General features: G+C 48.5%; 1 protein-coding gene across 3 annotated transcripts in view; it reads right to left on the bottom strand.

Moving 5' to 3' along the window:
• Positions 1 to 24,977, bottom strand: part of Ltf (lactotransferrin) — a 29,258-nt gene extending 4,281 nt beyond the window's left edge. The window contains exons 1-14 of one of the 3 annotated variants that reach the window (XM_041677245.1): positions 24,916 to 24,971; positions 22,307 to 22,467; positions 20,955 to 21,063; positions 20,536 to 20,718; positions 20,046 to 20,193; positions 19,415 to 19,470; positions 16,890 to 17,068; positions 16,314 to 16,494; positions 15,465 to 15,619; positions 14,256 to 14,346; positions 13,310 to 13,357; positions 12,046 to 12,201; positions 7,121 to 7,262; positions 2,486 to 2,553 (exon numbers count right to left, since the gene is read on the bottom strand). In XM_041677245.1, the coding sequence (XP_041533179.1) occupies positions 2,486 to 2,553; positions 7,121 to 7,262; positions 12,046 to 12,201; positions 13,310 to 13,357; positions 14,256 to 14,346; positions 15,465 to 15,619; positions 16,314 to 16,494; positions 16,890 to 17,068; positions 19,415 to 19,470; positions 20,046 to 20,193; positions 20,536 to 20,718; positions 20,955 to 21,063; positions 22,307 to 22,467; positions 24,916 to 24,958 (1,720 nt within the window). In that variant the 5' untranslated portion in view covers positions 24,959 to 24,971. Of the gene's footprint in view, positions 1 to 2,485; positions 2,554 to 7,120; positions 7,263 to 12,045; positions 12,202 to 13,309; positions 13,358 to 14,255; positions 14,347 to 15,464; positions 15,620 to 16,313; positions 16,495 to 16,889; positions 17,069 to 19,414; positions 19,471 to 20,045; positions 20,194 to 20,535; positions 20,719 to 20,954; positions 21,064 to 22,306; positions 22,468 to 24,915 lie in introns of all 3 variants that reach the window. The other 2 variants (XM_041677246.1, XM_041677247.1) reach the window with 2 other exon arrangements.
• Between the last annotated feature and the right edge of the window lie 340 nt (positions 24,978 to 25,317).

Raw genomic sequence — 25,317 nt, forward strand, 5'->3', positions numbered from 1 at the left:
ACTTGCGGTAACATGGCTGACACTCAAAATCAAGATGCTCGGTTGAAAGAAACCAGCTACAAAAGGCCACAAGTGATTGCATTTATGAGAACAGGCAAAGTCATATTGACAGGATAGCAAAGATGGTGGTCTGCCAACAAGGGGTTCTTCATGTTGTTCAGATGAGTATTATGGAGTGGGACCATATTGGTCGTTTATCACTCTGAATGTGCCAGACCCTACTAAATTGTACACAGACAATGGGTGGATGTTCAATATTCAAGTTGTATCTCAATCAATCTTTTAAATCATCTTTTAAGTATTTGTGTCTGTGTGTGTTTTTGTGTGTATGTATGTGTGTTGTATGTGTGTATACACATATGTGCAGGTGTGCTTGCCTGCGAAGGTATGTGTGGAGGTGAGAGGTTGATACCTGGCTATCTTCCTCAATCACTTCTTCACTCATTTTGTGAGGTACAGTCTTGAGCTGAACTCAGAGCTCATTGATTGAGCTAGACTCAGAGCTGGGACTGGAGGCATAGGATCCTCATCTGCCTTCTTACATGGTCACTGGGGATCTGAACTCAGGTCCTAACGCTTGCACGACTTGCACTTTACCCACTGACATAAATCTTCCCAGCCCCTCCTTTTACAAAAGAATGCTATCTAGCCATATATTTTCTAGTAGGTTCCAAAAAAGAAAACATGTTGAGTATCCTTTATTCCAAATGTTTAGGACTAGAAATACTTTTGCTTTGGAATTTGTTCAAATTTTAGAACATTTGCTTATACACCATGAAATACCATGGAGGTGGCAATGCAAAAATTCCATTATGTTTCACGTGCAAATTACAGAGGTCACCTGAAGGTGATATTGCACAGGGTTTCCAGAGTGACTGCATTCAGGCTGTGACTCAGCACATGAGGTCAAGTGCAGGATTTCCCACACGGTAGATATGTCAATCTTGAAACAGTTTCCAATTCAAAAGCATTTCCAAACTCGGACTTTCAAATAAAGATAAACTTTTCCCTCTCATTTCAGTACAACATGGAAAAAATAGGGAACTCCATGAGTACATTGAGTGTGTTTACTTAATTCCAATAAATACAGCTATTAAGTACCCGAGAACCTCCACATCAGTCTGATCCCTGAATATCACACAGGCTGCCTTAAATACCAGGGGTAGGTGCAGGCGTGTCTGAGTGTGCACACACAGGCTCGCAGGCTCATCAACCAAGCTTGCACTTGACTCTCCTTCCTTGGGAAACACCTCGCCGTCCTCCTGGAGTACTCTGGAGTCCTCTGGGAGTTCCTCTACTTAATACTGATAATTTTGGACTCAGGGGTTTCCTAACCCAAGCATGCTCACCCAGAAACAACAGGCCGGAAGAAGGAAAAAAAAGAAGAGGTAAGATTGACAGCTTACTGAACAAATCAGCAAGTGGCCTGCGGAGGCAGAGGTGGGAGGCTGAGGAGAAGTACCAAATGTCAGGCAAGAGTTGAATACCTAGTTTTGCTTTCCTAATCTAGAGACAAAAGGGGAGGTTCTTGTTCAAATGGTGGCTGGCACACTATCCTTCATAACCTACATGTTCCTGTAGATTTTAACTCACTGACTCTCAAGGAATTTCTGACCAAGCTGAAGGAAGGCCTCTATTTACTTTTTTTTTCAAAAGGAAATTTGATCTACATATATTCACTTGCTATTACTATCTGTGCTTGTTTCATCAAGTATAGACAGAGTGTGAGTTTCTTCACAGGTGCTACCAGCTACAGCTGGTGGTGTGTGTGAATATGTCTGTGTGAATGTGTGTATGTGTGTATGTCTGTGAATGTGTATGTGTGTGAATTTGTATATGTAGACATACAAATGCATGTCTGTGTGAATGTGTATATGTGTGTATGTGTATGTATGTGCATATGTCCATGAATGTGTACATATCTGTGTATGTGTGTGTGAATTGCTTCAAAATCACTGTGACATCACAGATGTTCCCATGCTGCCTAATGTGCTGGAGACTTTAGAATTCACCAGTTCATGACTATAATTCCCAGAACTCAACTTGCCAAGATAGAAAGACTTCCATAAGTTCAAGGTTCATGTGAGGTACATAGTAAGTTCCAGGTTGAGCTATAAAATGAGACCCTAGCTGGGCGGTGGTGGCACACACCTTTAATCCCAGCACTTGGAAAGCAGGGGCAGGCAGATCTCTGTGAATTCAAGGCCAGCCTGGTCTACAGAGTGAGTTCCAGGATAGGCTCCAAAGCTACACAGGGAAACCCTGTCTCAAAAAAACAAACAAACAAAACCCCAAAAAGCAAAAACAAAAACCCAAGACCCTGTCTCAAATGAATGAATGAATGAATAAATAAATATAAATAGAGTCCTTCTAGTCAAAAGTCTGAAAAGAGTTGTGTTATCTGCTCAAATACAAACCCGAAGATGAGGGTGTGCTATGGTGCTAAAGATTGCTTTGAAAGAGGAAGTGAAACGGCCTCACATACCATCAGTGTTCTGCAAGACAGTGGAGTCCTTCAGAAATGCAACATTTCCTGCTTTCTCAGCCAGGCACCTAAAATATTTCCCAAAATAAATATACCACAAGAGAGAAACCATTAGAATTTTCATAAATATTTGTGGCACACATTCCCAAAACTAAACCATGGAAGTAAACATGCAAAAGTTGGAACTATTTCCAGGAATTTAAAATTTAAGATGGCATCTGCAAGCATCTGTGCATCTTCTCTCCCTCTAAAATGCCAAGGAAACAACGCTGGTGAGATTTTTCTTTTTTAACCCATAAACTTATAAAAGAGAAACAATGACCAGCTTTGGAATCTGGAAAGACGATGGCCAAGCGGTACTGGCCTAACTGAAGGGACAAAGCTGTGGCATAAGGTGGGACGGTAGCAGCTCAGAGGAAAGTTGACATGCACCACAGGACTCCAGACTCCGCAATTGGAAAGACAAGATGTCATTGAAAGCAGCTGAGACAGGGTGACTGGGTAAAACTTCACACAGGTGCCCTCACGTCTCAACCATTAGGAAGGCTGAACCTTGACAACACTGCAGAATAGGACAACAAACCCAGGGGAAGGCAGAAGCAGAAGGTGAGCTGGGCAAGGGCTCATGCCTCATGGCTATTATCCCAGCACTCTGGAAGCTGAGGCAAGAGGACTGCTGTGAGTTTGAAGAAAGCCTGTGCTACAGAGTAAGACCTTTATCTCAACATTCCCTATCAACATGCATTAAAAAAATAAATAAACTGAAAAGTCTATGTTCTAGAAGATGAAGTCAGTGCCTGTGCTCCCCCAGGCTGATATTAGGACTATCCTTCCCACGAAGCAGGAGAATCGGATGAAGTCAAGAAAATATCCGTAGACTCTGGTGCTCACGAAACCAGGAGCCCTACCATGAGGCCCAGTGCCACTAAGACTGGAAGACTGGTAGAAACTAAGAACAGCCCACCCCCCTTACTCTCAAATGTGGGGAAACAGGCTGAAGCCATCAGATGTTTGAAGGGAGAACATAGAAGGTTATACCAAAAGAATACCCCCAAGATTCAGAGACAGTATAAGGGAGAGGATTTTTTTTTTTACAAACTACACTTACTTAATATCATTAAAGATATCAAGAAATGAAACATTCATGAAGCAAACAAAGGAAAATAGAAATAGTTGTAATACAAAGAGATATACAAAGGAAGTAAAAAATGGGGTCTAGAGACAGGCATATCTCAGTGAGTTCAAGGCCAGCCTAGTCTACAAAAGAGAGTTCCCGGACAGCCAGGACAGTGGCAGAGAGAAATCCTGTCCAAGAAACCAAATTTTTTTTTAAATTTTTTTTAAAAATTTAAAAAAAAAATTAGGGGCTGAAGAGATGATTCAGTGGTTAAAAGCATCGGCTGCTCTTGCAGAGGACCCGGGTTCTATTCCCATCATCTACATGGCAGCTCATAATAATCCATAATCCCAGTTCCAGGGGATCTGACTCCTTTTTTTTTTGACTCTGAGGGCACCAGACATATAGGTAGTATGCAGACATACATGTAGGCAAAATACATATAAAATAAATAAATGCATTTAAAAAGAAATGAATAGTCCTCGCCACAAACATGCTTTAAGATGAGATAAGATTAAAATATAAAACCAAGCAAATTTTGCCAAAACTGGAAGTAAAAGACTAGCTAAGGAACTGTAGGAGATCAGATGGTGATCCGCAGGGTCCGTGGCTTAAAAAACAAGGCTTCAAGAGAAGCTAGAGAAAAGAGAATAGACATTGTCAACAAAATAATTGTTTTCCAAGACCGAATAATTTGGTGAAATGCCCACCAACTGCCCAATTTAATAAAGTAGAGAGGATTTGCATAGAGAAATAAAATTTCAGAGCATTTGGGATAAAAACATGGGCTGAGGAAATGGCTCAGTGGATAAAAAGCTCTGGCCTCAAAAGTCTGGTGATGTGAGATCAACTCCTAGGCACCTCCGTGCCTGGCGAGGGACATACACCCTCGCGCCACATATTAAATATGAAAACAGTGCTGGAGTAGTCAAAACAATACAAACATCGATAAGACAAATCCAGGTGTCAAGACAGGCAAAGTTTGGGGCTGAGGCAGTAGAAGGACAGATGGGAGGCAGTGGGAGAGGCAAGGTTTTATACCATAGCAGGAAGTCATAAAAAAAAAATACTTGAAAGCTACACGTTAAGAACCAGTAGTATTTGTAGGCTGGTTACGAATGCAGGCATTAAACCTGCGCAGCCACTACGGACGTTCTTTGCAGCCCTGAAACTAAAGCTGTCATCTGGCCCAGCTGCACCCACCTGAGTATATACACAAAGGACAGAGATATTTGCATAGCCATGATTATAGATGCTCTATTCAATAGCCACGAAACGGAAGCAGCCAAGATGACAACCAACAGATGAAGGGTAAAGAAAACGTGCTACATATTCACAGTGGAAGCTTAAAGAAAAAGGAAATCATTATGTTTGCGGATGAAACTGGAGATTATCATGTTAATAAACCAGACTCAGAAAGACAAATAGTATATGTTTTCTCTCAGATGTGGAGCCTGAATGTAAAAGTGTGTGTGTGTGTGTGTGTGTGTGTGTGTGTGTGTGTGTGTGTGTGTAATCAGAATAATAACCATGAGAAGAAAGAGATTATTTTAAAAAAAAGACATTTATTTTTATTTTATGTGTATGATTGTTTTCTTTAATGTCTGTGTGCCACATGACTGCCTGGTGCCCTGTCAAGGCCAGAGAAGACTGTGAGCCACCCTGTGGATGCTAAGAATCAAGCCTAGGTCCTCTGCAAGAGCAGTCAGGACTCTAAACTGCTGAGCCATCACCCCATCCCTGGAAGGGAGATATCTTAGAGAAGCTGGAAAAGAGAGAGAGTAGAGTAACACATGTAGTAGGGAAGCAAAGATGGAATGAGCTGGGGAAGAAAGAGGAGCAATTGGCCAGAGGTCAGGGGAACAAATGGGAACAGAATATAATGCCACGTGTGTCTGAAGATGCCGTGATGAAACCCAACCTGCCCTTTACTAGCCTAAATGAATCTTAGATAGATGTAAGAGAAAACAAGACTCCTGGCTCTAGCTTTGGATTATTTTGTTATATATCCCCAGTCTAGATTCTGGATTTAACTGGGAAGAAGACAAAGCAGTGTCTTTTAGCATAAACAGGAGCACCGATGTGCAGGTATTTTCAGAGGAATTATATCAATATTGTGCTGCAAGTCCGAGGAAAATGGGTCACAGGACGCCCTTGGGTTCGCATCAAACTTATCTACTTAGTATTTCTAAGTGCAATCTTACTGTAGCTTTTCTATTTGTGAATCCTTGAGGACATTTTTTTGTACACTTAAAAAAAAATCAGTGTTTGCCTGGAGATATGGCTCGGGGGTTAAGGGTACTGTCTGCTCTTCCAGAGAACCCAGGCTCAATTCCCAGCAACCACATAGCAGCTCACAGCTGTCTATAACTCCAGTTACAGAAGATCCAACATTCACATAGACACACAAGCAGGCAAAATACTAAGGCACGTAAAAATAAGTAAATCTTTCTTTAAAAAAAATGAAAGCTTACAAATCACCCACATATAGTAAAGATGTCACTGTTTCCTGGGAGCAAAATGGTCAAATTTATATTTAAAGGCTCAAAGTCCAGTTTGACCGTTGTCATCTGAGGACCTGTGTCACCATCTAGTGGTAAAGCATACTCTTGGCGAAGAAATAAGGAAGGAGCCTCCACATCCACACCACACACTAAGCAGAGCCGTGAGAACAACACCCCAGTACATGTGAGCTGCACAGTCGTTCTGACCCATACAGCACTTAAAATGAACAAAATCTGAAAGCTAATTTTTAATATTACTATTGGAAAATAACACTGTAAGAGGGCTTTCTCTTTGTCCTTTCTTTAAAAAAAAGACCTATTTAAATTTTTTATTGTTTTGTTTTTAATTCCCCCCCCCCTTTTTTTTGTTTTGTTTTCCAAGACATGGTTTCTCTGTGTAACAGCTCTGGCTGTCCTGGAACTCACTCAGGCTGGCTTTGAACCTACAGAGATTCACTTGCTTCTGCCTCCTGGGTCCTGGGATTAAAGGCATGTACCACCACTGCCTGGCTAAAGAGTGTGTGTGTGTGTGTGTGTGTGTGTGTGTGTGTGTGTGTGTGTGCGTGTGTGTACCCATGGAGGCCAGAAAAGAGCATTGGATCCTTGGAGCTGTTAGGGGTCCTTGAACTGAACTCATTTCTTCCACAAGAGCAGCAAGCGATCTTTCCAGCCCCTTGAAGACCAAAGTCAAGGAGAAAGTGAAAACATAAGATAATGACCCGAGTGGGGGAGGGGGATAACTAAATGTCTCTTGAGAACACCGAGGCCCCACATTTGAGAACATCGAGGCCCCACGTGGGTTGCTGGCTGGACGGTTAAGCTGAACCCCTGCGATCCTCATCTAACCTCCATGCTCCGGGATGCTGGTGTCATAGGAGGCTCTGGCTCCTACTGCCCACTTGGCTCTTGGCTTGTCTAAGACAGGCCACACCCAAGCCCTAGAGCCACAGAGGCATGCACCGAGAATGAGGGCTGAGGCCTGATGCTGGTGGCCTCTGTCCCAGACTCACTCACCTTAAAGCCCCGTTGTAGCCATGGTATCTCTCTTTGCTGTTGGGGGCACACTTATTCTCACCCTTCTCGTCACCAACACACAGGGCACAGAGATTGGATCTGGGGTCAGCCCCAGGGGCGCAGCTTTGGCTGAAGAATTCATCTGGGCAGAAGGAAGGGGGTACCTTAGTGCTTTTGGCCAGCGTCAACATAAGGTCTTTACCCAGCGAGTGACCTATCTTGGTTTCAGCTCAGTATGTGGACAGGAGAGGAGGACACTCATTCTCACGGAACAATATTCCACCACCAACCACAGACCCACAGGGACAGGATAGTCCTGGTGCTCAGGACAGTCACACAGAGGGCCCTGTCATCACAGTCTTGTAGTGGGAACTCTGCTGAGGTGCATAATGGCCTGAGGGCTCTCTGCAGCAGAGGCCACCTACTGTGCACCTGGTCCACATCTGACTTCTTATTTGTACTTCTAAATCAGAAATAGAGACCCTGCCTTCTCCCTGTATGTCTGGCTTCTCAATAGAAAGAAGGTGGCCTGTGGCTCAGTACACCCCTGTGGCTGGTACACCCTGTGGCTGAGTACACCCCTGGGGCTGGTACACCCCTATGCCTGGTACACCCCTGCGGCTGGTACACCCTGTGGCTGAGTACACCCCTGTGGCTGGTACACCCTGTGGCTGAGTACACCCCTGTGGCTGGTACACCCTGTAGCTGAGTACACCCCTGTGGCTGAGTACACCCCTGTGGCTGAGTACACCCCTGTGGCTGGTACACCCTGTGGCTGGGTACACCCCTGCGGCTGAGTACACCACTGTGGCTGATACACCCCTGCGGCTGAGTACACCCCTGTGGCTGCTACACCCCTGCGGCTGAGTACACTCCTGTGGCTGGTACACCCCTGTAGCTGGTACACCCCTGCGGCTGGTACACCCCTGCGGCTGAGTACACCCCTGTGGCTGGTACACACCTGTGACTGGTACACCCCTGTGGCTGAGTACACCCCTGTGGCTGGTACACCCCTGTGACTGGTACACCCCTGTGGCTGGTACACCCTGTAGCTGAGTACACCCCTGTGGCTGAGTACACCCCTGTGGCTGAGTACACCCCTGTGGCTGGTACACCCTGTGGCTGGGTACACCCCTGCGGCTGAGTACACCCCTGTGGCTGATACACCCCTGCGGCTGAGTACACCCCTGTGGCTGCTACACCCCTGCGGCTGAGTACACCCCTGTGGCTGGTACACCCCTGTGCCTGGTACACCCCTGCGGCTGGTACACCCCTGCGGCTGAGTACACCCCTGTGGCTGGTACACACCTGTGACTGGTACACCCCTGTGGCTGAGTACACCCCTGTGACTGGTACACCCCTGTGACTGGTACACCCCTGTGACTGGTACACCCCTGTGGCTGGTACACCCCTGTGACTGGTACACCCCTGTGGCTGGTACACCCTGTAGCTGAGTACACCCCTGTGGCTGAGTACACCCCTGTGGCTGAGTACACCCCTGTGGCTGGTACACCCTGTGGCTGGGTACACCCCTGCGGCTGAGTACACCCCTGTGGCTGATACACCCCTGCGGCTGAGTACACCCCTGTGGCTGCTACACCCCTGCGGCTGAGTACACCCCTGTGGCTGGTACACCCCTGTGCCTGGTACACCCCTGCGGCTGGTACACCCCTGCGGCTGAGTACACCCCTGTGGCTGGTACACACCTGTGACTGGTACACCCCTGTGGCTGAGTACACCCCTGTGACTGGTACACCCCTGTGACTGGTACACCCCTGTGACTGGTACACCCCTGTGGCTGGTACACCCTGTGGCTGGTACACCCCTGTGGCTGGTACACCCTGTGGCTGGGTACACCCCTGTGGCTGGGTACACCCCTGTGACTGGTACACCCCTGTGGCTGGGTACACCCCTGTGACTGGTACACCCCTGTGACTGGTACACCCCTGTGGCTGAGTACACCCCTGTGGCTGAGTACACCCCTGTGGCTGAGTACACCCCTGTGACTGGTACACCCCTGTGGCTGAGTACACCCCTGTGGCTGAGTACACCCCTGTGGCTGAGTACACCCCTGTGGCTGGTACACCCCTGCGGCTGAGTACACCCCTGTGGCTGCTACACCCCTGCGGCTGAGTACACCCCTGTGGCTGGTACACCCCTGTGCCTGGTACACCCCTGCGGCTGGTACACCCCTGCGGCTGAGTACACCCCTGTGGCTGGTACACACCTGTGACTGGTACACCCCTGTGGCTGAGTACACCCCTGTGACTGGTACACCCCTGTGACTGGTACACCCCTGTGACTGGTACACCCCTGTGGCTGGTACACCCCTGTGACTGGTACACCCCTGTGGCTGGTACACCCTGTAGCTGAGTACACCCCTGTGGCTGAGTACACCCCTGTGGCTGAGTACACCCCTGTGGCTGGTACACCCTGTGGCTGGGTACACCCCTGCGGCTGAGTACACCCCTGTGGCTGATACACCCCTGCGGCTGAGTACACCCCTGTGGCTGCTACACCCCTGCGGCTGAGTACACCCCTGTGGCTGGTACACCCCTGTGCCTGGTACACCCCTGCGGCTGGTACACCCCTGCGGCTGAGTACACCCCTGTGGCTGGTACACACCTGTGACTGGTACACCCCTGTGGCTGAGTACACCCCTGTGACTGGTACACCCCTGTGACTGGTACACCCCTGTGACTGGTACACCCCTGTGGCTGGTACACCCTGTGGCTGGTACACCCCTGTGGCTGGTACACCCTGTGGCTGGGTACACCCCTGTGGCTGGGTACACCCCTGTGACTGGTACACCCCTGTGGCTGGGTACACCCCTGTGACTGGTACACCCCTGTGACTGGTACACCCCTGTGGCTGAGTACACCCCTGTGGCTGAGTACACCCCTGTGGCTGAGTACACCCCTGTGACTGGTACACCCCTGTGGCTGAGTACACCCCTGTGGCTGAGTACACCCCTGTGGCTGAGTACACCCCTGTGGCTGGTACACCCCTGTGGCTGGTACACCCCTGTGGCTGAGTACACCCCTGTGGCTGGTACACCCCTGTGGCTGAGTACACCCCTGTGACTGGTACACCCCTGTGACTGGTACACCCCTGTGGCTGGTACACCCCTGTGGCTGGGTACACCCCTGTGGCTGGTACACCCTGTGGCTGGGTACACCCCTGTGACTGAGTACACCCCTGTGACTGGTTAACCCTGTGGCTGGGTACACCCATGGTATAATGACATGCTCAAGAGTGCCAGGTGCCAACTCTCTGGAAACATTCTTAAAAGGCATGAATTTTTTATATACACTATTACATTTGGAAATGACTGTTAAGTTGCATTTTTACCTGCATTAGAAAACTCAAGCTATCTTACCAGACTTATGATTGCAGAAAGATAGATCAGATTATTAACAGTTCAGCTAGCTGCTAACTCAGAAGGTTGAACATATTTTAATTTTTTTTTTTTTTAATTTTCGAGACAGGGTTTCTCTGTAGCTCTTTTTGGTTCCTGTCCTGGAACTAGCTCTTCTAGACCAGGCTGGCCTCTAACTCACAGAGATCTGCCTGCCTCTGCCTCCCGAGTGCTGGGATTAAAGATGTGCGCCACCACCGCCCGGCTCATATTTTAATTTTTTAAATTAAAAGTGGTCATTCATAATGATGTTCTTCATCTACGGCATTGTTCTAATCGATAAATGTACTACAGAGGCTTAATAAACAATAATCATGCTGTTGGGGGGGTTGTGTGGGCTGGGGAGAAAGTTCAGTCCTTAAAGAGCTTGCCATCTAAGCGTGAGGACCTGAATTCAATGCCAGAACCAAAAGAAGCCGGGTGTGGCAGCGTGCACTCGTGATTCCAAGCCTAGGGAGGTGCCAGGAGGCTGCCTACGACAGGCTAGCTAGCCAGTCTAGCCTAATTGGTGAGACCTTGTTCATGAAAATGACACCCAAGGCTCTTCCCTGGCATCAGTATGCACGCACACACATGGCGGGCGTGGCACACACCATTGTCCCCCCTCCCTCTCTTTTCTTCACTCTGCTTGCACATGGTAAAAACATGTTGAACTGGCCACATCCAACAAAGAAACTGAATATTTAAGGCCCAGGTCCTCACACCATGCTGTCACTGTGCTAACTCCAGACAACACTCTCCTGAACTTCTCTTATGTGAGAGAGAAATAAGCACCCTTCTTGCATAAGCCTCTGGCATTTGGAGGGTTTCTGTTCCTTGTAGCTAGACCTAACCTAAATGTACCCACTGTGTGATCTAACCCAAGACAGGAGGAACTAGAGGTGACACAAAGCCCTGTCCCCTGAGCAAGGATCCTGCTGTCAGACTCCTGAAGCCTACGCTGCTGGAAGAGTCATGGTATGTCAGGCTCTGAAAAGCTGAGCTGCATACCTCACAGCAGCAACTGTCCCATGACTCGGGAGGCACCATGGTGATTGGCAAGAACAGCAACCATGTGCCCCAAATATGCCCTAACCAGCACCTAAGACCTAATCCTAATACAACGGGGCTCACGCCCAAGAGATGCCATGTGTCCTGGCATCACCAAGCCTGCAGCAGGAAGGACATGGTTTATGCTGATCAAAGTGGGCACTGGATAGAAAGGTTGGGCTCTGAGAGGAATTTAGGGGACACTAGGAAGTACTCAGAGCCCGTGTCCAGGGGAAGCAAGTTGATATTGAGATCTGGATCTCCATAGGGGTGGGGTGACGTTGGGGAAACTAGGAAGTGTTCTGTAGCAAGCAGCCTGTGCCTCCAGGGCGCCAGGAAGTAACCACAGGAGAACCCAATTATTCTAAAATAGACCAGCAAGCCACAGCCAAGCAGCAAACCTCCTACCCTCTTCCTTCCCTGAGGCTCCACAGCCTCCACTCTCCCACCCTCTTGGGAGACCCTCCCACATCCTCACCAAATCTGCAGGATCTGGTCTGGTTGACGAGCAGGCCAACAGGGATGTTCCAGCCCGCGGTCCTGTCCACAGCGGTGTGGCAGGACTTCTTGCCTCTCACAGAGCTCCAGCTGAAGCCAGTATCTTCCTTTCTAACTGCTGCTACAGCGAAGTACCCTGTACAACAGTAACAGAGGCCATCTTAACCTCCAGGGTGCAAATGAGTGGAGAGTACATTGATCTTTGACCATTTTGTGTGTGTGTGTGTGTGTGTGTGTGTGAGAGAGAGAGAGAGAGAGAGAGAGAGAGAGAGAGAGAGAAGAGAAGAGAAGTTGTTCTATGACAAGGAGAGTGATCTGAGCTGTGAAATAAAATAGTATAAAAAATTGATCTTAAGAAGTGATTACAGGACCAGGTGGTGGTGGTGGCATACACCTTTACTCCCAGTACGCGGGAGGCAGAGGCAGGCAGATCTCTGTGAGTTCGAGGCAACCTGGTCTATAAGAGCTAGTTCCACGAAGGCTCCAAAGCTACAGAAAAACCCTGTCACAGAAAAGAAGAAGAAGAGGAGGAGAAGGAGGAGGAGGAGGAAGAAGAAGTTACAGGAAAAAAAAAGTGATTACAAGGGACTGTCCCCAACCAGCCACATAAGTTGCTGAGTTATAAGCCTTTACCTGTGGGCACAGACACTGACCAATGAGAGTGGCCTCAACAATGCACAAATTGCCGTCTGCAGCTGCATCAGGCAAGAGCAGCGATGACCACTAGATCAGCTGCTGCATGAATGCTGGGGGCATGTGCACAAGGACCACCCAGAGCTGAGTACAACCAACCCAGCATGGTGAGGACATTAATAGGATTGAGTTCTGCTGTCAAATGTATCATCCCCTCCGAGAGCAAGAGCCAAGTCTCCAAAACTTAGCAAGCTCTGACTCTACAAGCAGCTGGGTCTAGAGCACACAGCCTGGGCTTGCTGATGCTGGGCATTCGGATTCAAGGCCAGGATCGGCACCAGCATTGTCTCTAGCTAAGAGTGAGATCCCAGGCACTGGGGAATTCTCCAGGCCACTGTCTCCTCAAACATACAGAAGCGGGGAGTGACATTTCTCTTTCCACATCACACTGCACTGAGTGACCACATGGAAGTTCTCCACCAAGCGTGTGGGTCCATAGAAACATTAATTATAATTATTCCCCCCATGAATTATCTGTATCTGTCCATGATGGCCAGCCTCTTTTGGTGGTTAGGTTAGGATCCCCCTGCCTCTTCCTGACCCCGACTCACCTTCCGCTGGTCTGTCCACACAGTTAGAGCCATTGCTTTTGGGGGATTCTGAAGAAGACAAGAGGAACACCATTGAATACCCAGAGTTACTGAAAACCATAAACATTAGAATCCCCACAAAACAAGACCAAATTCAAAGAGAATGACGTGGCATTTCAATGCAGGAGGACTAGACATTTCCATCATAGACAAGGACATGGCTGATCATAGCAGTGCTATTAGTAATAACACCCAAATGCCATCCCCAGGCAATGGTGAAGAACTATGGCAGAGTCATACAGGAGAATATTATACAACCATGAGACTGAATAATTTACAGCCACACATTTATGTAAGTGAATATCACAAAAACAATCCTGAGCAAGACACAGCAGACATTAAACGTGCAGTTCTTTCTCCCTTAATTAAAAGAGAGGTGAGGTGATTTTTGTCTTTGGAAATCAGGAGTTACTGCTCTTAGGGACTGTGGTGACAGCAGGGCACCAGGTGACTCCTGAGGCCAGTATATGGGTGCAATTTGTAAAATGTCACTGAGTTGTTTACTTGTATATTTTTCTGTGTTGTTCTATGAAAAAAGTTTAAGTCATATTTATTTCTTTTGTGTGTGTATGTGTGTGTGTGTGTGTGCACATGGCATGTGCGGTGGTCAGAGCACAGTTGATGGGAATCGATCCCTTCCACTATGTGGGTCCAGTGTGTTGAACTCAGGTAGGAAGTGTCTTTATCTGATGACTCATTTCACCATCCCCCAAAAATGTTTGTTTTGATCGAGAAGTAAACTATCCATGATCTGTCAATTTGGGGGGACAGGGTGACCCCTTTTGTTTATTCTTTCTCCTGCTTCTCTCACCCATCTTCTCCGAGATCTAGTGAGTGGGGTCCCACCTCCCGACTCCCATGTCAGCCTCATATGCAATGACCAAGAAAAGACATCAGCTCCACTTACTCTGGTTCTCTGCCAGCACAGGAACTAAACCACACTTGCCCGCAATGTAGATGTAACCTCCATCCAAGCTCATGGCATCGGCATCTCCTTTCTGTAGAGACAGAGCAGGTCACCCACACAGCTGAGACCCTCACTCTCTGTCCTCTGTTCCTGTACCTGACTAGACACCATGAGAACAACTGCTCTCAGCTAACATCTGCCTATTAGCACAGCAGAGTGGTACCCAGAAGCTGGCTCGTCAACTCGACTCATGGCTAGAAACACAGATCGTCAAGGTTGCAAAGCTACTTTCTCCAGTCTCTTTACAATTACATTAAAAATAATTGAGGGGGCTGGAGACTGGCTCAGCAGTTAAAGGTCCCATTGCTCTTCCAGAGGCCTGAGTACAGTTCGAGCAGCAACAGGGCAGCCCTCAGCTGTCTCTAACTCTAGTTCCAGGGGACTCGATGCCCTCTTCTGGCCTCTGAGGCCACTGCATGCATGTGACTCCTATAATACACTCTTTCACAGGTACACAACAAGTAAAATAAATATTAAAAAATGTTTCCTGCCAGGCGGTGGTGGCGCACACCTTTAATCCTAACACTCAGGAGGCAGAGACAGGTGGATCTCTGTGAGTTTGAGGCTAACATGGTCTACAAAGCGAGTTCCAGGACAGCCAGGACTGTTACACAGAGAAACCCTGTCTTTAAAATACACACACACATACATATATATATATATACATATATATATACATATATATGTATGTGTGTATGTGTGTGTGTATATATATATATATATACTGTTTATTTTTAAAATGGATCAAGTATATAACCCATACAATCCAGAATTGCTCTAAGCTGCACATAAAAGAAAACTGGAATGAGGAATTTCAAAACTCTCTGAAACTACATTCAAGTGGGGTGTGTGTGTGTGTGTGTATAAGAGAGAGAGAGAAGTAAATCTTCCATATTTTCTAAATTACCCCAATAGCCCTAAATTGTTCTTTTAATGAAAAGGGTGGAAATTCCACAAGTTGCTTTTCAGACCTTTGAAGGTGCTTGCTTCTTCATGCAGCAATGTGTTAGCGTGGCCCCAAGCCCACCCGCTCTGGGCTTTCCTCCTTTACAGTGGCGTCTTGGGTGACCAACCTCACTGTAAGCAGACGCCCATGGCCTGCGCCCAAGAAGCCCGCTGCCCGCACCACACGTGACCCAGGCTCCCTACCATGATTGCGGTAATGCAGTCTTCTGTGGTGGGGAACGAGGTGCAGGTCACCCTGCCATTGCTCGCTCCGTTCCACTCGTCACACTTTTGCTTCTCCTCGCTGCCCACCGCACACCACGTGACCCGGGCACGTGTGGCGGCCACGTCCTTCTCCTCTGCGGTAAGGGACGATGGTGAGAGACACTTAGGCTCTGCCTCATTCTCACTCTGTCCTCCCTGGGGATCAGGTTCCTGCCTAGATCTTCTGCCTCAGAAGATCTGTGTGGGACCCATTCATCCTTCCCTTCTCCGCATCACAGCTCCCAAACGGCTTCAGGCCTTAACTAAGGTTTTCTGTGTTCCTCACCTCTGTTCGTTGGCGGGCTTCCCTGACTTCTAATCCATCCATCAGGCCTTAGTGTAACCATGTGCCTAATGTTCTGGTTCCTTGGAATAAAAGCGCCGTGACATGGAAACTAGTGTATACCCCAACAGCTGGCTTAGAGGACTCAGCCCTGACCGCCCACAAGGCCCTAGTCACCATCACGTACCACAGCGTAGCCTCCTGGTTCCCTCAGACTACCTCTCTAAGTCCCCAAGAGTAGGAAGAACATAGACAAGTTCACTCAGCCCACTGTAATCTCTCCAGGCAAGTTCAAATCCCGGCACACAAGGGGTGCTCCACCTAGCCTCTGGAGTAACCCCCCAGGTCCCGGTTTTCTTGGCTCGTGTCTCTGTTTCTCACTTAATAAGAAGACACATGGAAATGTGATGCTCCCACCAGAGGTGCAGAGACCACCCCAGAGCAGAGCTCACCCAGTTTCCTGCCTGCCCAGTGCACCCTTGGGTTCCTGCCTGGGGTTTACTTACTTCTATGCAAGTTCTGGATGGATGTGATATAGTTGTAGGTCAGGTAGAGGCCAACATCTACCTTCGGGGGAACCCTTGAGAACCCAATGGCTGAGTCTTTGAAGAGCAGGTCCTTCTCCTTCTGTCCCGCTAGGGAGGCAAAGAGCTTGAACTCTGATGTTTTGTCCTTTCCAAACTTGTCCTGTTGGCGGAAAAGTAGAATTATGGCCAGAAACGAACTGGGGAATGACTACCCGGGACTTGGGGATAATTCTAACGGAGCAGGAGGTGACATCCTCTCTCGCAGGGCCTCTTCCCATTGCAGAGACACAAGCTCATCTATAGCTTACTCCCTGGAAAACTGCTTTGTCTCGAGGTCCTTGAGGACCAAAGAATATCGCCTTGTCCCCTGCTTCTGCTGGAGCCAAAGAGAGCCTGCCAGGAGCTGATACTAGAAAAAGTTCCAATGTTTCTGCTATCCAGAGGAGGGTCAGCGCCCACAGTCCTTAAGCTCTCTCTGATGCAGAAGTTAGGCAAGGGGAACCCCCCCCTACACCCCAAACTTAAGCAGGCCTCAGGGACTGTAGGTGGGTGTACCTGTGCCTGGCTGAGAAGTTCCCAGATGGCGTCTTCCCTGCCCCTCACACTTCGGGCCACAACAGCGTGAGAAGGGACTTGGGCCAGATGGCACTCCTTATACTCCTCCACCGACTTCCAGGTGTTGTCTGGGCAGAGCAGCTTGTACTGGTCCCTTTCGGCTTTATCTGGTAGTTCCTCTGGCAGGAAGGGAGAAGGGTAAAGATGAGCTAACCTTTGGCCTTGACCATGAGCTGTGGCTCCCCTTCTCCCCAACAGAATTCTGATCACAGAGTTGACAAAACTGAATCAAAAAAGACTGAATTGGTCCTGGATACTGAGAAAAGTAGAGAGAGTCTCCAGAAAGTACTCGAGCATGCTAAACTCAACCCTAAAGCAGCTGCTTCCGTGATTCAAGGAGCAGATCAAGTTCTGTCAAGGTCCCCACAGCCTCTGACAAAAAGGTCATTACAAGGAGACAGGCCTGATAAGTCAGTTGTCATGGTACCCACACTCACACAGTCCCAGTACTTGAGAGGTAGATCAGGAGTTCAAGGCCAGCCTTATCTACATAGCAAGTTTGAGGCCAGCCTGAGCTACATCTCAAAAAACAGAAGAGAAGGTGATGGGGGGTGGATGCCAAGGGAAGCTACCTCACCCATGTCACCCATGGCAAAACTTTGGGCTGAGGAGATGGCTCGGTCACTAAAGTGCCTGCTACACAAGTGTGGTAGCCTGAGTTCAAGCCCTCAAAACTTGTTTTTATAAAGGGGGGGTGCACACTTATAAACAGTACCGGGGAGACAAACGATCCCTGAAGCTCGCTGGCCACCCAGACTAGTCAGAAAGGCAAGCTTAAGGTTTGGGGCATGAACCTGTCTCAGACACCTGCTCAAAAGAGCAATAGAGGAGGACTTATGAAGTCCTGCACACACGTGTGCTTGTGTACTACACACACGTACACACACAAATAAATACTTTTTTGGTTTAAGTAAAAAGAGGAAAACAATAGGTGCTGGGAATATAGTTCAATGGGAGGGAAGGAAAGACAGAGTGGGGAGAGAGAGAGAGGAGGCTTATAAAATCAACAGGACAGTGTGATATAACTAAAAGAAAGTTCAGAGGACAAGATGCTAGAGGGTCAACCTATAACACTCAGTAATTTTTAGTAATAACAGAACACAAACTAATATAGAATTGGGTACTTTGACTTGAAAACTGCACAAGCTCCATAGTAAGAAAAAGAGCAGAGCCTGTCCAATGATACTTTTAAAGGGTGTATAAGCCTGGCATTGTGACGCGTGCCTGTAATACCAGCACTTGGTGCAGGAATTCAAGATTATCTTCAGCTATGTTTGGAATTCAAGGCCAGCACGCTGTGCTACGTTCGGCCTTATTTTTAAAAAAGAGAAAAAAAAAATCAAGAAGGGAGAAGCCACATTATTGTCACAGATTATTCAACTTAACATTATAGGTAAGTTAATTTTTTCATGGGTCAATTTAAATTCCATGCAATCCCCATCTAAGTGGAAGTGCTATTTTTATAAAGAAGTTTGACAAAACAATTCCCATCACTGTGCCTTCTGAGTGCTGGGGTTAAAGGCATGCACCACTGTGCTACACTTCTCTGGAGATCCTGGGATTGTGGAGGCCTATCCCTTAGGGTCCTAGGACTGTGATGACCTGTCTGGGGTCATCCTGGGCATAACACTGCTTTCTGCCTGTCTATACCTAGCAATCATGTTCATAATGGATACCCCCGACAGCACAAAGGCGGCGTGTGGCCGGAAGGAGGACAGCGCCGATGGCTGTTGTCTTTAGAGTGGTAGAGAGGTGAATGGCGGAAGTGGTCCACAGATCATCCCCTATTGTCAGAGCCACTGAATTACCCATATAGAAAACCATGGATCAATCTCTGACCCTCAATGCTGAGTGGAAGACTTTGGGGCAACGTAGCTTTTAGCATTCAGTAAAACTTTATGGACTTCGAATCCAGACACAAGCCAGTGAAGTTCACTTTCTAAAGTCACGTCCATCTTGGAGGAGACAGGACAAGCTCTTGGTAGGAGTGTCTATGAGAGGAAAGAGAATGGGAGCAGGCAGGACAGATTTCAAGAGTGTGAGGTGGGGGCTGGAGAGGCGACTCAGCAGTTAGGAGCACTGGTTGCTCTTCTACAGGACCTGGGTTCGATACCCAGCACCCACACAGTGGCTCACAACCATCTGCAACTCCAGCTCTGACACCTTCTTCTGGACTCTTTAGGCACCAGGCATTCATATGGTGAACAGACATAATGCAGGCAAAACACCCATGCACATAAAATAAAAATTAATTTTTGGAGGTTTTTTTTTTTTAAAGAAAAACTTAAAATAAGAGCTGGACCCTGTAGGCAACTTGAGAAAAACTTAAAATAAGAGCTGGACCCTGTAGGCAACTTGATAACAGTGTGGCTGGAAACTGAGGACTCTGGCAACCTGCACATCAGAATGACAATGAAAGGACATGATAGTGGGGGCTGCACCCACAGCTTCTCCCTTGCCCTTACCTAATACGGTGCTTCCCCTGGTAAAAGCCACATCCCCAGCGTTGTCTCTCAGACACCTGGAAAGCAAGACGAAAGCAGTTAGAGACTTGGTGTCCCCTGCTGTGTCACTGGCCATGAGGCTCTTTCTCTCGAGACCCAATGTGCAAATGTGCTTAGGCCAGCAACGAGGTAGGGAAGTCACTGGAAGTGCCTGAGGGCTGGGAGCAGCCTGGGGAGGAGGCACTGAGTCTTGGCATAGGTGGAGAGGGTGGAAGAGTAAGTCATCCAGAGGTCACACTCTCCCACTCTAGAGAGAGACCTGAGTTGAACAAAATGGCCCGGTCACAGTAGCTGCCCCGGTCAGATGGGAGGGAGCAGAAGGTAGCTAACCTAGGACAATAGGAGGCGGTCAGAAGCAGCCGTTGCCAGGTTGGCTGCTATCAAAGTGGTATAGAATTTGGGGCCTTGTTGGGCCTCTAAGGGATGGAGAACATACGGTAGAGAGGCCAGCCACTTCTTAGGACTCAGATTCTCAGTCTGCACAGCGGTAGAAGAACCACATTTCCATCGCCAGCAGGCTGTGCACTAATGGGGACCGAGGGAAATGGCACCCTGCCCTGAGCCACTGGGGAAAAGAGATGGTATCACTCACTTGAAGGCACCTGCATAACCAGAGTACGGTTCTTCTGGGGAAGAGGCGCATCTGGCTGCTCCTGTCCCTGTACACAAGCTACACAGGTTGGGAAAGCGATCCTTGTTGGCACCGGGAATACAGCTCTCTGAGAAGAACTTGGACACCGCTGTCAAACACAGAGAAGTAGACCACAGAGTGTGAGCCAGTCCCAGACACTGCAGCCCTGTCCCCCAGCAGTGACCCCTATAGACAGACTCCCTTTCCTCCATCCTGCAGGACAGGACAGTACTGTGGTCTTGGGAACCCAGTTGTGCATCTTTGCCCAGAGAATACTCATTGGCGTCTCCCAGAGCTATTGGTGTGGTGGCTCCTGTTTCTCGTTGATCAGCCAATCTCTGTCCAACCTTGGACTCATCCCAGATGCCCACCTATGCCAAAGTGGCCTGGGCCTACAATGAGAATAGCAACTCCCACCTGAGACCACCCAGGATCCCCCAGACCACTTTACCTTCTTCAAGGGATGCAGGTGGCCCCTCCCAATTCAGGAATGGACGAAGGGTCCCTATGGGGATATTCCACCCAGCGCTCCTGCCAAGGCCTGTGTGGCAGGACCTCAGGCCTCTCAGTTGGTTCAGACGAAAGTTACTGCTTTTCTTCACAACTGCTACAGCATAATAGTGAGTCCGGGGTTCTGCAAAGGAACAGAGAAAATGGACAGGGCTTAGCCTGGATGGGAGATCCCACTCCACTCAAGCCCCTTAGGAAGGAGACCCATGCATGAGGAGGATCTGTCTTCATCCAGAGTCCAGAGACTCAGCTCCCAAGTGTATGATGCTCACTGGGTCAGCCTCTTTGTGCTCATCCATTCTGACTCCACAGAGCATCGTCTACGGCCACCAGGTTTAAGAGTCCCTAGGAAGAACTCACGAGTTTCGGTCCCATAAATTTCTGCTGCAATAGGGCGCAGTTTGTAGGGGGCCATTCCTGCATCAAACATCGAACCACCATCGAGAGTCATAGCATCGGCTTTGTTTGTCTGAAAGGAAATGGACCAGACACCATGTAGTGGAGGCACATTCCTGTAATCCCAGCCCTCGGGAGGGAGAGGGAGGTGGACCTCTGAGTTTGAGGACAGCCTGGTCTACAAAGCAAGTTACAGAACAGCCACGGCTACACAGAGAAACCCTGTCTCAAAAAACCAAAGAAGAAGGGGGAGGAGGAGGAAGATGAAAGAAGAAAGAAAAGGAGGAGGAGGAGGGGAGGAGGAGTAAGGGGAGGAAAAGGAGGAGGGGGAAGATGAAAGAAGAAAGAAAAGGAGGAGGAGGAGGGGAGGAGGAGTAAGGGGAGGAAAAGGAGGAGGGGGAAGCAGAACAAGAAGAGAGAAAGACAATGGACCAGACATACTTCAGGAGAAAAGCGGTCAAACTCTGCAAATGGTATTTCAGAGCTCCAGAGTGAGTTAGTTTTCCTTATGTCCACATGTCCTACCTCGAAGAGGATGGCACAGGTCAGAGGTCATTTGCTGTGCGGAGTAAGCATCCCCTGGGCTCTGATTCCTGAAGTTGTGTGTGCCCTCTACATGTGCCTGTCTGCTTCCACTCCAGTCATCTTTGGTCATGTTGTCACAACCATTTATATTTCAAGTTGTTTGGTCTACACACTCTATCACCTATTTTGACTCCAGGTGTATTTTCAGTCTTGGGGATGTATGCAGTGTCTGAGCTCACACATGAGAGGGCATGAACATGCGGAGGCCAGAGTTTGACTTCAGCTGCCTTCCATCTCTCTCCACCTTACTCTTGGAGACAAACCTGGAGGTCAGCCGTTTGTCTAGACTCTGGAGGCCCTCCTGACTCTACTTCCTGGATGCTGTGACCACGTGTGAAAGCCACTACATCCAGCTTTTACACGGGTACTGGAAGGCGGAAGTGTATCTTGATACTGTCTAGAATCCTGGCCACCCCTGCCCAACAGTTGGGATATGGCACTTATGCCCAAGTCTGCCTTATTTCTCAGGGCTTTAGAGACATGACACATCCATCAGATACGACTGCCTCTGCTTTGTCCTTGTGAACAATGTGAAATAAGACCCCAGGTTCCCCTTAGGGGGTCTCTCAATGTCAGTCTGTCTTTCACCAGCAAGAGACACCAGTTCCTGTGAATGAAGAGGACTGCTCCCAAATGATAGAAAATAAAGCAGAAGGAAGAGATGAGGCTTTCCAATTGGACTCCGCTGTTTTCCCTTGCTTTCCTTTATTCGAGTTGGGGTATTAACTTACCACAATGGCCTGGATGCACCGCTGGGTGGAGGATCTCTTGACACAGCTGAGTGGCTGGCCACCCACTTCTTTCATGGCCTTCTGCCACCCGGAACACTTTTGTGCCTCGGGTTTTGACACGGCACACCATCTAACCGTTGTCTTCCTAGCCAGACAGAGTCCTGGGGGAAGAGAGGAAGGAGTTAGGAGTCCAGCAACGGCCATGGAGGAGACCTCCTCGCCGTCCGGTGGAGTTCTGTAGACTGCCCATGGCCACTGCCCTCCTTCCTCCATGTTACATGATCTCGTTCAGCCACTCTCCTCTAGTTAAGCTAAGCTGCGGAACCACAGGGAGCTCTGTCCCAGCCAGAGGGCTGAGATTCAACAAGTTACAGGTGATGGAGTCCCTAGATTAGTTTCCTTCTTATGGCTAACATGTTTCCTACCCGCCAAAAGATGGTCCAGTCCGAAAACTGTTTTTATTGACTTCTACCTGCTTTGTCCTAGATGAGCCTGGCAGGGAAGCAGGGAGGGGATTATAGCTCGTTTTACTTATGTGCAAACTAGATCTTAACGTTGCAAACATGGAAAACTTCATGCATTGCTGAGACTGAAAAAAAATGTAGCCACTTTGGGAAACAAGTTGGCAATTGCACATGGAAATGAGAACATAAATTTCTACCATGCCGTGGTGGTGCGTGCCTTTAATCCCAGCACTCAGGTGACAGAGGCTGCCAGATCTCTGTGATTTTGAGGTCAACCTGGTCTACAAAGAGAGTATCAGGACAGCCAGAGCTGTTACACAGAGAAACCTTGTCTCAAAAAACCAAAACAAACAAAAACAAACCACATGTTTACATAAATACTTAGCATTGATATTTATAGTGGCATTATTTATCTAGAGCATCAAAAAAATTTTTTTAATTGTGTGACTACCTAAATTCCAACACTAGTGAATAGCTGAACAAAATGTTGCACATCCATTCAATGGGATATTATTCAGCTATAAAATGGAAAGAAGTACATATATGTTATAACATGAGTGAGCCTCATCTATTTTAGGTGAGGGATGTCACATACAAGACAAAATATTGAATGACTCCATTAATGGGAAAAGTCAGATAGGCCTTTTGTTGAGACAGGGTTTCTCTATGTAGCCTTGGCTGTCCTGGAACTCACTCTGTAGACCAGGCTGGCCTTGAACTCACAGAGACCTGCCTCTGCCTCCCCAGTGCTGGAATCAAAAGTGCATGCCGCCACACTTGATCAGAAAGAATAAATTTAAGATAGAAAGTAAATTAGTAGTTTTGCTGTGTGAGTTCTGGGATTAGAATTTAGGTCTTCAGTCTTGGTGGCAAGCACCTTTACCCAACGGGTCCCCTCATCCACCCCTCAGAATGCTTTCTGTCAACACTCTCACACCCTCAGGCACTGTGTAGCTTATCTATCAAGTGATAAGGCTTTCCAGCTAAGTAGAATTTGAACCCAGGCAGTTGGGCACCAGCACTGCTGACCCTGGGCTAGCCTGCCTGTCTAAGATCCCTGGGTTAGACACAGGGCTCTTAGCAGCAGGGCTAAGAGAGGATGGAGGGCCAGACCATGGGGGAGGGAGGTCCCCAGTACAAAGAAGCCTTCTCTGGAAGCAGTGACCCTGAGACTCGCAGGGGAGGATGGAGATGGGAGTGCTGCCTGCAGGGGGACAGAGCAGACTGCTGCCTAAGTGACTGAGCCGGGAAGGTGTGGCCAGAGGACCTGTGAGGGAAAGGATGGTCCCTATGCAATAAGGGGACAGCGCTGAGGACAGAGAGGGGCAGAAATAGGGAGCTGGTATAGCTCGGTAATGGATGAACTCTGGACATGAAAAGAGCCAAAAAAAGAAGGGAACCAAAGGAGCCAAGGAGTGGCACAAGGAAGGGAAGAAGCCAATGTGGAGAGTCCTTCCTGCTCCTGAGCGGTGTAACCAGGGTGAATAAAAGACTCCGTGCTATGTCAAGCTCCCCACCCCATAAATACTGGTGCTGAATACGGAACACTCTCCCTCCCAGCCCTCTGTAGCCCCGGACTGCAGCTGAACATGCTCTCAGCAGCCAGCGTTCCCGAAGGAGGCATCATTTCCTCAGTAGCCAGGCATATCCTGATGGATTGGATACTGCTACAGCATCCAAGTACTCCCTGAAACAGGTCTGAGTCTGCCCCCTTCAGGCCGCATCATTTTTAAAATGAAGAAATCGAGGGTGAGAATGGCAATGTCTTGCCACAGTTGCACGTCCTTGCAGAAACTAGAATCTAAACTCAGGTCCCTGTGTGTCTTAAGAAAAGAGTTCATCCTCTCTGAGTCTTATATTCCTCCCTAAACAGAGCAGTACATTTGGTACTGAAAGTTCTGGAAGGACACAAAGGGACAGCATCCCTAGGGATTCTCTGGGGAGCTCCGAGCAGCCCCAAGCATAACCCTGCCCTGAATCAGTGGAGTAGGTTCCTGTCCCCCATCTAGACAAGGGCAAGCAGGACCGTGCCCAAAAACTCGTGTGTTCAAACCGTTAGGTATGCATTCACGGTGCCTACAGGCAGAGGCAGGGATGGGATGCCCACCTTCCCAGCAGGTGACATCCCCAGGTACCTATACTCACCAAGGGCCTCAAGAAACAGCAAGGAGGGGATGAACAGCCTCATGTCTGTGGTCTCGGGGGACCTAGAGAATAAGCCTGGCTTTGGCACCCTTCCTGGGGCCCTTTATCCATTCTGGATGACCTCACAGAACTGGCCCCACCCTGTTGCCCAATAGGCCTGCCTTCCATCCTGCTTCCCTCAGCCAGGTATGCTTGCTCTTAGAGGCTAGGCTCTTGGAGCCAGGAAGGAGGAAGCAGGGACTCCAGTCCCTCCTACATGAGCTCTGATAGTACAGGAAACCTAGTGATTTCGTCTGTACCCACCCAGCTTCTGCAGGATCATTGCCACAATCACAATCCCTAATGAGTATTAGCCTTTCTGTGTCCAGCGCCCTCTAGAGGTGGAGCACGGAGCAGGGGTCT

Source organism: Microtus oregoni, unplaced genomic scaffold (genome assembly GCF_018167655.1).
Source record: "Microtus oregoni isolate MIOR12 unplaced genomic scaffold, Mior012 000028F_ref0000031, whole genome shotgun sequence".
NCBI classification, from domain to species: Eukaryota; Metazoa; Chordata; class Mammalia; order Rodentia; family Cricetidae; genus Microtus; species Microtus oregoni.